Source organism: Adiantum capillus-veneris, chromosome 28 (assembly GCF_014529385.1).
Source record: "Adiantum capillus-veneris isolate H3 chromosome 28, ASM1452938v2, whole genome shotgun sequence".
NCBI classification, from domain to species: Eukaryota; Viridiplantae; Streptophyta; class Polypodiopsida; order Polypodiales; family Pteridaceae; genus Adiantum; species Adiantum capillus-veneris.
In genome coordinates, this window is record NC_140958.1 from 80,737,910 (window position 1) to 80,753,204 (window position 15,295).

A 15,295-nucleotide genomic window follows, 5' to 3' on the forward strand; every position below is an offset into this window, starting at 1 on the left:
AAATAAAGAAATAAAAATAAGGAAAGAAAATTCAGCTCATTAGCTACGACTCCCATTTTGAAACCTTGTGTAAAAAAAGTCATCAAAATAGGGTACAGTTTTGGCAGCAAAAGTCTTCTTGTGGTCCCTTTAGCCTAAACTTTTATTTAAATTCCAATGGACACCTCATGCAATATGAAAGCATGACATTGCTCTTGGACAAAGTTTTGTAATCATGCTTGCAATAATGCATTAAAATAGGTGTATTTTTTAAAATCATGCAAGCTAGTGTTCCATTGGGATTTGATTCCTTCATAGTAGCTATTAAAAAGAAATGTAGGAAAAATATGAAAAATACATTAATGTTTATATATCGAAAGTTACCCTAAATATAAGATCTAGCTAGGGTGTGAAATGATAATGAGATAGTAGAAAGAAAGAACTAATGTTTTTTGCCCGAAGTTAAAGAGCCAGAGGTATTGATGCTTTTCCTATAGTACCTTTTGACGGTAAAGTAAGAATATGTTACCCTTTAAATAAATAATAAGATAAGATAGAAATCTTATGATTATACTTAGATATGCATATGTACGTTATAAGAAATATACTTATGTATCTAAAAAGCTGCAAGATAGATCTTGTAACATTCGTTCCCACTATGTACGTGTCACAACACTACAACATGTGAGCATAAATTTGGTACTTGTTAAGTAGACGAATAGACCTAGTACAGGTTTAAATTAAGAAAACAATCTGCTCTTATGAAGAGATTTTTTGTTAATGTTTTCGAGGATGAAAACTCTCTTTACGGAGGGAGTAATGTAACGACAATGGTAAGAGAGGGTGGGACAAGCTCCTAGGCAAGTACGCACTATATAGCGCTAATCTTAAGGGTCTTCCAAAGATAGCGGCTAGAGGGCCCTATAAAGGTGTCGGTGGGTCGGTGGGTCGGTGCACATTAGATTCTTACCAATCCTCATGATATCTATAGCATGATGCACCTACTCTCAGTGAAGAAGGTAGAAGTCTGAGGACAAGATGGTAGTAAACACTACAAGTCCTTTCAGCTCAACTTCCGACAAAATGGTAAAGTCTATTTTTATAGTTCCCAAGTTTGATGAGTCTATGCTAGATGAGCTTCTGAAGGAAATGCGTGACTTGAAGGTCAAGCTTGCAAAGCTTGAAGAAAAAGGCAAACCATCAGGGCCACTTCCTAAGCAAAGACAATAGCCCAAAAAAGGTTTTGCTAATAGATATATTTGGTGTGATAGTACAGACCATGTAAGAAGGGATTGTGATAGTTTTAGTGATGCTTTGACAAAAGATGTTGTCTTCTTTAAGGATGGTAAAATCCACTTAAGAGAGACAGGTCTACTCTTGAGAACTAACTTTGGGAAGGGGGGAATGCAAACCTTAGTTGAAAATACGGCAACTAACCATGCCACCTCTTTAGTTGAGGCAGCTACTTATGGAGTAAAAATTGAGCATCTTAGTGATGAAGAGGTGAATGACCATCATGCTCGACTTTGGCCAAATGTCATGCAATTAGCTAAAAAGGAAAAGCTTACAAAAGAGATTCTACATGAAGCAGGTGATTGCATACGTTTAGAAACAGGGTAAAGTGATCCAATGGATTCAATATCTCCATGCCTACATTACAAACTGCCAAAGCCATGAAGCCATTGTAGAAAGAAAAACGTAGGCGTGAAAATGGTGATGAAGGGTCTTCAAAAAGAGCTACAAGAAGTGGAGAGAAGAATGATGCAGCACCTTTGCGAGCACCACCAACACAAGAGGCACCTTCACTAGAAGTAACCATGGAGGAATCTACAACATGGAAGAAAAAAGAGCCAACAAAAGGTAAGCCAAAAGAACCAGCTTACAAACTACAATCTGACATTGAGCTTGCTACCGACTTGAAGAAAGTTCTAGAGGAGAGGATTTTGAATAGCAAGGTTGAGTTTACTTTGGGGGAGGTGGTTGGCATAGCCAAGCGTGAATTCCATGAAGAAATTATCAACATCATCAAGAGAAAGAAGCAAACACTGGAGAGCCTATTTGTCCACAAGCTGACGGTGATACTGTGAAGACACAAGGAGTACAGGTGCATGCTAGAGAAGGTGATGGAGCTATGGTGGGATGCTACTAGTCTTCTTGGAATGTAAGGCAAGTGAAATTTGTCGATGATAGGGAAGAGTCTCAAACTATTCCTAGGAGCCACTATTCTAGAAGCCATGAGGCAAGGGCTACTACAAAGACATTGATCAAAGTAGGTAATCTTGAAGAACCATTTGTTGCCTTAATTAACCATGGTTCTGAAATAAATATAATGTCAAAAAGTCTTTAAAACAAATGCAAATGGCCAATGGATACAGAACATGGTTGGATGGTCAGAGTGGCACACAATCCATCAAGTGAATTGTATGCAGCATGTCCAAGTGTAAAGGTAACAATAGGTGATCTAAAGGTTGAGCAAAACTTCTTTATACAGGACACATCTTCATATCATCTTATCCTTGGACAACCCTACATTGTGAGAGTTCGAATGGAAACAAAGGTAATGGACGATGGTTCAGCTTATGCCAGGATATGAAGCAAAGATGATAAATGTGTTGACCATGAAAGAAATCGTGACAACCTCAAAGATCATCCTCTACCAAAGGTGAGCAAAGAGTTCCGTGAACATAGGGAAATGATGGATTTTGACCAAGTACCACTGTAAAGCGGGATTACAGTGGTACAAAAAGAAAAAGCGTCTCGCTTGATCCATTGATCCAAAAATAAGTCAAACTTTCTCGACGGACTCCTTGATAACAAGGAATGGATCAGTATGTTCTACAAAACTTGAAGATTTGAAGAGATGTGAGAGACAATATGTACATAATGTACAAATAGGCATGAAAGAGAGTAGGTTGCAAGAGTCTACTGAAAATGTTTTGGGTTTGTGTGAGCAAGTTTTTTTTGTAGATACTATGGGTGAGCTTGATGCTATAATGGAGTCTAGTTTGCATCTTGAAAATGAAGTTGTGGAAGTATACTCTATGAAAATGTATCAAGTCATAGAAGCCTTTAAAGAAAACCGATGTTTTAAGCAAACAATTGGCCCAGAAGTCCATGTTGAAACTAAATACAAGAGTGTAGCAAAGAAGGTGAAACCAGTAGCTTCACCCTTACCACCTAACAACAGGGAAAAGATTGAGCGGGCTTCTTTGCAACCAAGTTTGAGGAATCCTAAAAAAATTGGACACACCTTTACAAAAGAGTCTTTTCAAGAGTTGAGGATTGGTTGCGAAGGGTTTCTAACACAAGAGGAGACAAAGTACTTTAAAGAAATGCTTTCAAAACATGGTAAGGCTTTTGCATTTGAGTCACATGAGGTAGGATGTGTTGATCCTTCTATTGTAGCTCCTATGGTAATTTTTACAATACCTCATGTACCTTGAAATCTGCGGCCTATTCCGGTTCCAAAGGCTCATTTGCCCAAGTTAGTAGAGTTGTTGAATGAAAAGATCAAAATAGGAATTTTAGAGCCTTCTTGTGCTCCATACTCAAACAGGTGGTTTACAGTTCCGAAGAAGAATGGTGCTCTACGTTTTATCCAAGATATGCAACCAGTGAACAAGGTGACAATTAGAAATGTAGGTACAGGATCGATTGTAGATGAATTTGCAGAGACATTTGCAAGGAGAGCAATCTACTCAACAGGGGACCTCTACTCAAGATCAATTTCAGCTTGCAATAGAAAGCAGAGACTTGACAACCATGAGGTCACCTTTAGGTTTGGTAAGAATTTGTACCTTGCAAACAACAGGGAGCAACCAACTCGGTTGCACATATGATGAATGAGATGAATAAGGTCTTTCGTGACTTTATTCCTCAAATCACAATGCCTTTCATTGATGATTTGCCTATCAAAGGATGTAAAGAAAGTGAGAAAGATGAAGCTTTGGATCTCTGTGGATGTTGCAGGTTTGTGGTAAATCACAAAAATGATTGTGATAAAATTTTGTTTAGGTTGGAAGAAGTGAATCTTACTTTGTCAATAAAAAATGTCTATATTTGGTGTCAATGAAGTGCTCATTGTGGGGCACATGCGTGGGCCATATGGTAGGGAACCTTGTCCAACAAAGATAGATGCCATCCAAAGAATGAAAGAAACATGCACTAGCATCACTGAGGTTAAAAGGTTTCTGGGAGCATGTGTTTTTTATGATATTTGGATTCCACATTATGCACATGTAATTGATCCTCTTTATCAATTGCTTAGAAAGAATCAAAAGTTTAAATGGACAAACGCACATGTAAAATCCATGAAAAAGCTAAAGGAGTTGCTCTAATCAACATCAACTTTGAGAAAGGTAGACTAAGTGTAAAAGGCCAGTAATTGGGACAATAGACACCAATCCTACACAAATTGGATGGGCAATAGAGCAAGATGATGATGAAGGACACAGGTATGTGGTGAGATTTAAAGCAAAGGTACTGAATACTCGCCAAAGAAACTCTCCACAGATAAAGAGAGAGTTATGGAGTATGGTTACAGCCTTGAAAAATGGGAAAGAGTATCTAATTGATGCATATGTGGTTGTAGAAACAAACTGTCTACAACTTCTTGGGATGATTACAAGCTGCTCAACGCAAGACATTGCTATGTTGCGGTGGATTGCCTATATTAAATCCTTAAATCCCAAGTTTAAGCACATTGCAGATAAAGACAATACAGTGACAGATATGCTATCAAGGGTAAGGTATGAAGATGAGTCACAGATGATTGACGAGGGAGATGATGTAGACACAAAGTTCTGTTCGATCTCTCATCTCAAAGGTAACAATGTCTACATGACTAATCCACTTGAATTGTTCTTGAAAGAGCTTTATGAAGGTGATTGGCTTCTTATTGGAAGCTACTTGAGTACTCTAGCAAAAAGGATGAGTGGTCTGAACAAGAATTCAGGAGGATACGTAGCAAAGCCAATGGGTACTTTTTGAGGGATGGTTACTTATGGAAGCATTCTAAACAAAAGGGTGATACACCACAAAGGGTTATATGTAAAAAAGATACTCAAGTAAAGCTCATGCAAGAGTTTCATGAGAGTCTATGTGCTAGACATAGGGGAATGTAGGCAACCTTCTCCAAGTGAAAAGAAAAATACTGGTGGAAGGATATGTATAAAGATGTATCCCAATTCGTAGAGTCGTGTGTAACTTCTCAACTGTATTCAAATGTTCGACATCGTGATAGATTGCACCCTACATATCCACTAGCCATGCACTATAAATGGATTGTGGATCTAGTCACAATGCCTTTAGGACTCTGGCAGATGAGATACCTAGTTCTTGCACGAGAGGACCTAACTAACCAGGTTGAAGGGCGAGCATTAAGAGCTAAAACCACAGAAGCTGTATACAAATTCCTTCTTGATGAAGTGATTTGCCGTTATGGTTGTGTCGGAAAGATCACTGCAGACAGAGGTGAGCTGGATGCCGAGGAAGCAAGGAAGTTCTTTTTCAGATTAGAAATCAAGTTTTCTCTTACTACAACTTACAACCCTGAAGGCAATGTAAGGAGTGAAAGAGGGCATCCTCCTATCATCAAAGCTTTGGCCAAGGCTTGCGAAGGAAGAGTTGGTGAATGGCCAAAACTGTTGCCATATGCTTTATGGATTGATCGTACAACACATAGCTCAGTAACTAGCTATATGCCTGCGGAGCTAATATCTGGTCAAAAGCCAATGATGCCGATTGAAGATACAATTCCCACATGGAATGTACTACTTTGGCAAGAGGGACTTAGCAGGGAAGGTCTTCTTGCATTGCGCATAAGGCAATTAGAGAGAAGACCTGGAGACATTGAGGCTGCAAAAGAACGACTCAAAAATGCAAGGTTAAAAAACAAGGACTACTTTGATAAGCGACATCAGCTCAGGAGTAAAGCAATTGACAAAGGTAACTGAGTTTAGAGTATGATAGTAGCCTTGATAACCAACAGACAGTTATGCATAAGTTCTCAAAGAGATGATTAGGACCGTATATTGTAAAGCATGTGCATGAAAATGCTACTTACAGCTTGTCTGAACTAGATGATATATAAATAAAAGTTTCCATTGCAGAGAAAAGGATCAAAGTGTTTAAGAGAAGAGGAGACAGTAATCCAAAAGATGTTGAGAAGGAGAAAGAGAAAAACACAGGTGAAGATCAAAGTGAAGATGAAGTGTTGGAAGCTATCAGTGAAGATACCATCATGGAAGATCTACAAGGAAATTTAAGCTACAACAAATCAAACGTGGCACATACCAGAGGATGTGCAGATTTAGAGGGAGTGGATGTCATGTTGTGACACGTACATAGTGAGAACGAATGCTACAAGATCTATCTTGCAACTTTTTACATACATAAGTATATTTCTCATAATGTACATATGTATATCTAAGAATAATAATTATCTTTCTATCTCATCCTAATATTTATCTCAAGGGTAACATATTTTTACTTTACCATTAGAAAATACTATAGGAAAAAACGTCAATAGCTCCGTCTCTTTAACTTGGAGCAAAAAGCATCGGTTCTTTCTTTCTACTGTCTCATTATCATTTCATACCCTAGCTAAATCCTATATATAGAATAACTTCCAATATATATATATATATATATATATATATATATATATATATATATATATATATATATATATATATATATATATATATATTCTATGTATTTTTCATATATTACTTATATTTTTTTTTAATAGCTACTAAAAAGGAATCAAATCCTAATGGGACACTAACTTGCATGATATTCAAAGATACACCTATTTTAATGCATTATTACAAGAATACTTACAAAACTTTGTCAAGGAGTAATGTCATGCTTTCATATTACATGAGGTGTCCATTGAAATTGAATAAAAGTCTAAGCTAAGAGGACCACAAGAAGACTTTTGCTTCCAAAAATGTACCATATTTTGGTGATTTTTTTGCACGAGCTTCCAATCCGAATTAGAGAAAGTATATAAAATGAGGGTCGTAGCTTATGAGCTGAATTTTTTACCCCTATTTTTACTTTTTTATTTGGAGCCACGGTTGAGGAGATATAATCACAATGGTGGAGCCCAATCCGCCCATATCATGCAAGGACATCCCATTTCAAACTTTATTAGTTCGTGTTCACACTAGCTCTTCTCTTTCTTGTGTAACCCTTGGGGATTCCCTTCACCTATAAAAGGGGATCTCTTCTTTCTTGAAAAGCATTTATGAGGGAGTGAGAGGATTGATGCCTAATTATACTTACCCATAAACATAAGCTTATATACCTAGATCAATCCAGGATAAGCCCACATTCACCCTTAAAGGAAAGTGCAAGGTATAGACCCATAGTAGTCATCCACAAGACAATATAACCATCAGCTCCATCATATATAGTATTGACTAAATACCACGACATCCCCACTAACGTCGTCAGTGCCCAATAGTGGATGTAGAACTAGATACTAACATATGCTCCCAAACACAACACACACCATACGCACACACACGTGAGTATACATCAACACAAGGTTCAGCGTACTGAGTTTCTGTGATGACTCCGGAGATCAAGGGCGGATTCAGCCATAATGAAGCCTAGCACTAAAAGAAGCATTAAATCGAAAAAATTAGCACAAAAATGAGGTAGTTGATAGGGCATACGCACCACAAAGGATAGAAAGAATTAGCACAATATCAACTGGTCGTAACTCGGACGAAAACTTCACAATGTGAAAGTTTAGCTTACACTTGCTCCTAGAGGAAGACTAGTCAATCTTGTAAGCTATCTTTGGGAGATCAACTCTAATCAAAGAAGGTCTTGAACTTGGTGCATCAATCAACCAAGAGGATTTGTACATACAATTAATCCAAATCACTAGAGAAAACATATATATTATGGTAAGCACAAAATTACAATTTCAAAGAATAATTAGTAGTCTGTTTGATCGACAAAGATTGAACGCCATTAACTCATCTATTAACCCTTTCATATTACCCATGATACAATATGACCATAACCTTGATGTTTTCATCTTTGTGTTGTTTTAATATTCTCTTTTGTGTTTTTTTTTTTTTTATGAGTGCAAGAGAGAAAGAGTGGGGCTTCTTTGATTGCAATTCCTTCCAAACCCTAGACTTCATGACATCTATCATATAACTCCTTCATATAGTTTTTAAAGTTCTCTCACAAACTCTCACAGCCAAAAGCCCAGTGCTTTCCTGGCAAGACCGCAAACTTCTCGACAACGCCATATCACAACGATCCACATTAAATGATAGATAAGAATGATCTGCACCAATCTCAATTGATATAGGGAATACCATACCTAACTTTAGACAAAAGATGTCGTGTTATTGATTTAGAAGCACCCCAAGGCTGATGTGCTACATAAGGGATAGGGATATTTTTGAAACCTCAATGCAAATCTCTGGGCATGTATTTCACTATGCCTTCCTGAAGTAGGCACCCAAACCGGATCTACCAACAAAGAGCAACACAACTGACATTCCAAGATGCCCTGCACAACTACAATGCCAAGTTCAGAGGTGGTCAGCTAGGAAGAACAATATCGTCAATGGTCGATGCCCTAACAATGAAGCATCAGAGAGAACTCCAACAACACTTTCCTACCCTATTGTGCTATGGTAGGAAGGCTTGCTATTACTCCAATTTTACTGCTACACAACAGAAAATATTTAGTCATAACCACCTTTCAGCATTGAAACTGTCAGGCCATCATTTCTAACCAACAAGATCCGCCAGCATTATTTACCTCAAATGTCCCGTTAAACAGCTTTATCAAACAATAATAAGACTTGAACAGCAACCTAAGAACCTACAAATCTGATTGCAAGCTTGTTTTTAGGGATCTATAAGTTGCAGAATCAAAAAAATAATAATCATTTGACACTTTATTAAACACTATCCATTAGATTCAAGAAAGCAGAAGCAGTTTATTAATACCGGTTCTTGAAGTCCAATTTCAGCAATGCTATCCATCAAACTCTGTACTTTTCCTGGATCATTTGTTCGGGTCCTCAATAAAGGCCGCCTGATTTGATCCAGTGGCACTTCTGCAATAAATGGCCCTCTTAGTTTCCCCTGATCAGACACGGCACCTGCACATAGAAGCATACAAATACTGCTGGTTGAAAATCGTGTTTCTTGCAAAGCAATTTGAAACCTCAAACACAAACAACACAACCCAACTAAGAAATTAAAAAGAAGAGGACAGCACCTGAGGAGGCTAAAGATATGGCTTCAATCTTAAAAACAATTTTCAGCACGGGCCCAGCTCATCTAGGCATCTCAACTCTTTTGAGAAGAAAATTAGAATTTTTAAGGTGCTGAGTGCCAGAGACAGGACCGCACAAGTGTTCACTTATTCAAAAAGAAAGAGGGGGAGATGGAGGAATAGAGTTGACAGAAGGGACAGAAGATGGGTAAGAGCTCTTTACATCTATAGATTTGTAAGCACAAGAACGTGAAGATGGGATTCTTCCATCCTAAAACTGTTTGCTCGACAGCAAGACAAATTAAGAGTCACAACCCCCACTCTGACGGTATACACGCTGACTGACGGAATCCTTCCATGTCTGTGACTAGCTCCAGTTATGGAGCCTGATTTAAAGAGACTCGAGAGAAAAAGTTCTCAGGTCTACAAAAAGTGCACTCTAACTCGGAGAACCCAACAAACTTCTAATAATGAAAGTAGAAAGAGAAAGAGTTCCCAACAAAAGAAAGACAAGGATTCACAACCCCGGCTCACTCTTCGAGAGAGGGCCAACTACATCAAAGAGGGGAGGTGTTTTGAATGCGGAGGACATGGGCACGTTTCCGCGAAGTGCCCAAAAAGGCACAACAAGAACAGAATGAAGACAAGCCAGAGAGTTCGAGAGCAACAGAGAAACGTGGCAGAAAAGGCAAGATAAAAGCAGGACTGGTTCCAGATTGCATAGGTATTGACCCAAGCATGATTGATGAAAGTACAGAACTTTGCCGAGCTTGGGACAAAGTGAAAGATCAAGAAGCCATGATTTTCTTTGATGGAGGAGCCAAGGCCAACTTCATTTCACCTGAATTGGCAACGCGGCTCGAGATTACACCTGATCGGATGGGACCACAAGCAGAGGCAATTCTAGCGGCACCCGGACGGGACATAGCCATTACACCTGTCATTGGCAAACGTCGGTTGCATTGTCACGGGTATTTGAGGTACGAGGACTTTTACATAATGCCCTTGGAAGGTTGTGATGTCCTCCTTGGAGTCCCTTGGTACCATAAGAACAACGATGTGGTCGATTATCGGGCGAAGAAAGCGACATTGACAAATGAAAAAAGCCGAAAAATTGTACTTGATGTGAAATTGAAGGGTGAGTCTGTCCTATTGTATCGGCTTCGGCCGTTTCTAAATTAATGAAATCCAGTCTTTCTTTAAAACCAACAACACTAGAGAGCAGTAGGGTGAAGTACTCAGCTGGATAAGACCCTTTTCCAAGAGGTCTTTCACTTGGTTCATAATCTCTTCATTCTGGACTCGGCTCACACGGTAAGGTGGCCGGTTTGGTGGTGTGCTTTCAGGTATCAGATCAATAGTATGATCTTCAGGACGAGATGGTGGCAACCCGCCTAGCAGGCCCTCAGAAAAGCAATCGGCATGAGTGTGGAGAAAATCTTGGCGTTCTTTATCAAGTTCAAACATATTCGTCCTGTGTTCATCATTTAACAAGCAGAGATTCACTTCAAAAATACTTCACAAATTTAAGAGTCCACACGGCCCGGCGTAGTTCTGTGCCAAGAGAGATTGGCCCCAAAGACTGGTGCCCCTTTCGGTAATTCTTTTATATTAATCTTTGAGCAAAAGTACAATTGTCCGCATGTGCTCGCTCTCAGACTCTACGTCCAGATGCTTTGAGAAGTGAGCCCCCTTGGGTCACTTATAAAGATTACAAGGGTTGCTAAAAGCAGAGCCCCAAAAGCATTAAACTCAAAAGCTATGAGCCCCAAAAGCATCTTGGCTAAAATCTACCAGTAAAAAGTACTCAGCGCTGATTGCGGAAATCCGTATAGCTAGGCACATCAGCAGCCAACGTAAACGCGGAAAATCCGTACGTTGCTACGTCAGCCAGTCAACGTGTTTTCCGGGCGTCCGTACTGTCTGCCAGCGCATATTCCAGGCGTCCGTACAGTCAGCCATGTCATCAATTTGTGACATACCCCCCTCTTGAAAGAACTGTAATCGCCCTCAATTACGCCTGTAAAACAGATAGAGGCCATAAACTGTCTTAGTAAACACTAACTATTAGTACCGATGCACTAGACACGACACATCTAGCACTTGTACAAAAACGACAGTCACCGCACAAGCATCAATCGACATCGCAAGACATCACATGACAAATCACAGAAAAATTCATTCCAAATCTCAAACCGTGGCTGCCAGCAACGTATTTAGTAATCGAATCTAGATCCATTCCAGACCTCACTGATGCTCGATTAACTAATTCTTATTGCGATCATGTCTATAGAGATTTATGAGACCAAAATGCTGTAGTCATTTCGTCTTTCAGTTCTTGCACTCAAACAAGTCAAATGAGAGAGTACAAATCAATCATATTCATTTTCGGAAATTCTATTTCATAAAGTCATAGAGCAGAATACTGTCAGCCCATTAATATCCCTGAAACCCAAAGGGGACATCAATGGCCTTATTCAAATCGAGGTAATCTGTTGACAAAGGAGCGGAGTGACTCCCCTCTTGTACAAACCTGCTGCACCAGATTCACCCTTGCTGAGTTCGGGGTTCTATCGGAGTAGACTATGCTAAACCGAATGCTTCAAGGTAAAGTTCCAAATCTGAGGAGTATCTGCTTGGTCCTCCTTCTCCATCCATTTCGCGTCTAATGTCAGATAGTTCTTGAATTTAACCAAGAACCGCCGAATCACTTTATTCATCTTTCTTTCCTTGTGTGCCAAAATCTGTTCAAAAACGAGTATCTCCTCGCTTTCTTCCACTTTGTGTTGCTATCAAGATCTCCATCAACTGGCACATCACCTTTAAAAGGTTTCAAGAGACTCACATGGAATGCATTGTGAATCTTTCAAGTATTGGGCAATTTGAGTCGAAAGGAGACATCATTTATCTTTTCTTTAATCTGGAAAGGGCCATAATACCTCATGCTAAGCTTTGGAAAAAGCCGCTCCTTTCCCTTTCGTTTTCTTAGGCGTGCCTTCTCAAAACGTAAGAGCACCCAATCGTCTTCTTTTAATTTCAAATCTCGTCGATGTCGATCTGCTGCCTTCTTATGTCATTCTTGAGATTTCTCTAAAGCCTCCCGGTGTCACAATTTGGTGATGTGGCTAACCCCGGACATACACACAACCACTGAATGCGCCGAAAAGGCTGACACGTGGCAGTTGTACGGACCTGCAGATTACGCTGACTACTGATGTGGCATCTCCGCAAAACGCGCTGACCTACTGACGTGGCAGAGCGTACGGATTTTTGGAAATAACATTGGCTGTTTTTTTTTTGGGCAACTTTTGGCAAATTGCTTTTGATATTAAAAAGCTTTTGAATTTAGAGATTTGGGGCTCTACTTTTGGGGCATCCCTTGTACCTTTATATAAGTGGGCAAGGCCTCACTTCTCAAAGCATATGGATGCAGAGTCTAAGAGTGAGCACTTACCCGCTCTCTTGTACTTTGAGCACAGATTAATACAAAAAGAAATACCGAAAGGGGCGCCAATCTTTGGGGCCAATACCTCCGGGCATGGAACTACGCCAGGCCAGGTCAATTTTGTAAACTGTTGAAGTGAATCTCTGCTGTGTTGCGGTAGAATCTTGACTTGGGGTGTCCAAGTTTGTTACAGTGATGTCACAATCTGGTGACGTGGCTAACCCCGGACATACACACAACCACTGAATGCGCCGAAAAGGCTGACACGTGGCAGTTGTACGGACCCGCAGATTACGCTCACTACCGACGTGGCATCTCCGCAAAACGCGCTGACCTGCTGACGTAACAGAGCGTACGGATTTCCAGAAATAGTGCTGGCTGTTTTTTATTTTTCCAGCTTTAGGGCAGAATGCTTTTGATATTAAAAAGCTTTTGAATTTAGAGATTTTGGGACTCTGCTTTTGGGGCATCCCTCGTACCTTTAAATAAGTGGGCAAGGCCTCACTTCTCAAAGCATCTGGATGCAGAGTCTGAAAGTGAGCACCTACCCGCTCTCTTGTACTTTGAACACAGATTAATACAAAAAGAAATAAAGGGGCGACAGTCTTTGGGGCCAATACCTCTGGGCACGGAACTACGCCGGGCCGTGTCAATTTTGTGAACTGTTTTGAAGTGAATCTTTGCTGTGTCGCGGTAGAATCTTGACTTGGGGTGTCCAAGTTTGTTACAGTGGTATCAAAGCGCGGCCGATTTCTCTTCTATTGGGAATTCCGATCCTTTTCTCGCGGCACTTATGGATTCCAACAAAAATCAGTCGGCTTCTTCTGCATCTGCGAATGCCGAAGGAGATCACAAAGAAGATTCTCATGAGAAAACATAGGAAGAGTACTGCCCACCGACCTACTCAGTTCGAGATTGAAGAGATGGAACGTCGACAATCGGTTCACGAGGCAACAAAGCAGATGATTAAAATTGCGAAGGATCCAAAATTTGCAAAATTTTTGTCTCAGCAATCCCTCGCAAAAGGACACACGCAGTGGCAGAAGGCCACACAGCCGCCCATCAAACCGGCAATCAAGAAACCTCCTTCTCCAAGGGTGTTTACAGAGCAAGAATTACACGAGGTGGTTCAGACGCAGATTAGCCGGCTTTTGGACGCAAACAACGAATCCAAAAAGCACGATAAAAAGCACAAGAAACGGACTGACTTCCCGGCTTATTTGGGTCGTCAATCTTCTTTTGCTTCGGCGAGAAAGCAGAAGAAGCGTGTAGGATTTGAAGGACTACACAGTTCTTCTTCTTCTAACAGTTCTTCTAACTCTTTTGATTCGAGCGAAGAAGAAAGAAAATGCAAAAAGCGAAGCAAAAAGGAAAGCTTCGGAAGGGCAAGAAAAAGGCAAAGAAGCCTAAATTTCGACCAGTTTCTGACAGTTTTACAGAGGACTCATCCTCAGACAGTTCAGACTCCGATGATCACATGTTTCATGCAAAGAAGAAGCATTTCTATAAAGCCAACCAATATGACTTTCTCGAAGATAAAAGCAAGAAAATAAGAGAATTCAAAGAAGGTGGATAGACAATTAAGTTTGACTCTTTTTTTGGATTCCGAGATGCAGGAAAGCTTGGGAAGGGCAAGAAAAAGGCAAAGAAGCCTAAATTTCGACCAATTTCTGACAGTTTTACAGAGGACTCATCCTCAGACAGTTCAGACTCCGATGATCACATGTTTCATGCAAAGAAGAAGCATTTCTATAAAGCCAACCAATATGACTTTCTCGAAGATAAAAGCAAGAAAATAAGAGAATTCAAAGAAGGTGGATAGTCAATTAAGTTTGACTCTTTTTTTGGATTCCGAGATGCTCTGAGGGCTTTGGCCTTCATACAACACTTTGACATCGCTTTCTCTGGAGGGCATTACTCAGAGCACTCTAAGATTCGGAGGGCTACATCTTTCTTTAAGGGAAATGCTCGACATGGTGGTCCACCCTTCTACTGAGAAAGGAAGCTCGAGTTAAATGGTTGAAACTGAAAAGGCTTTTTATTTCTTCTTGGCTGACTCGGGAGTACGAACGAGATATAAGAACTGCTTGGAATCTTCTTCGGATGACCAAGGGAGATTGTTTGGACACTTATTGCGAGAGATTTTGGAGCTCTTTTCTACCAGCCTCTTCATTTAAGAAGGTCTCGTTTAAAGAACACATTGAGCGGTTTTGCCGCGGACTTCCTACAAAGATCCGAAACTACTGCTTGGAACAAAAGTCAAATTCTATTCAAGAATTAATGGGTCATGCTCAACAGGGTTTTGCGATACATTCGAGCAATTTGACTTACCCTACTGATGAGATCTGACTCAGAGAACCCAACAAACTTCTAATAATGAAAGTAGAAAGAGAAAGAGTTCCCAACAAAAGAAAGACAAGGATTCACGACCCCGGCTCACTCTTCGAGAGAGGGCCAACTACATCAAAGAGGGGAGGTGTTTTGAATGCGGAGGACATGGGCACGTTTCCGCGAAGTGCCCTAAAAAGGCACAGCAAGAACAGAATGAAGACAAGCAAGAGAGGTCGAGAGCAGCAGAGAAACGTGGCAGAAAAGGCAAGATGAAAGCAGGA

General features: G+C 40.2%; 1 protein-coding gene across 3 annotated transcripts in view; it reads right to left on the reverse strand.

The window, feature by feature from the left end:
• The window catches only part of SRX (sulfiredoxin), a 143,600-nt gene that overhangs the window by 64,803 nt on the left and 63,502 nt on the right, over positions 1–15,295 (reverse strand). For all 3 annotated transcript variants that reach the window (XM_086504326.1, XM_086504327.1, XM_086504328.1), the window contains exon 2: positions 8,968–9,122. In XM_086504326.1, coding sequence (XP_086360452.1) covers positions 8,968–9,122 — 155 coding nt within the window. The remainder of the gene's footprint in view (positions 1–8,967; positions 9,123–15,295) is intronic.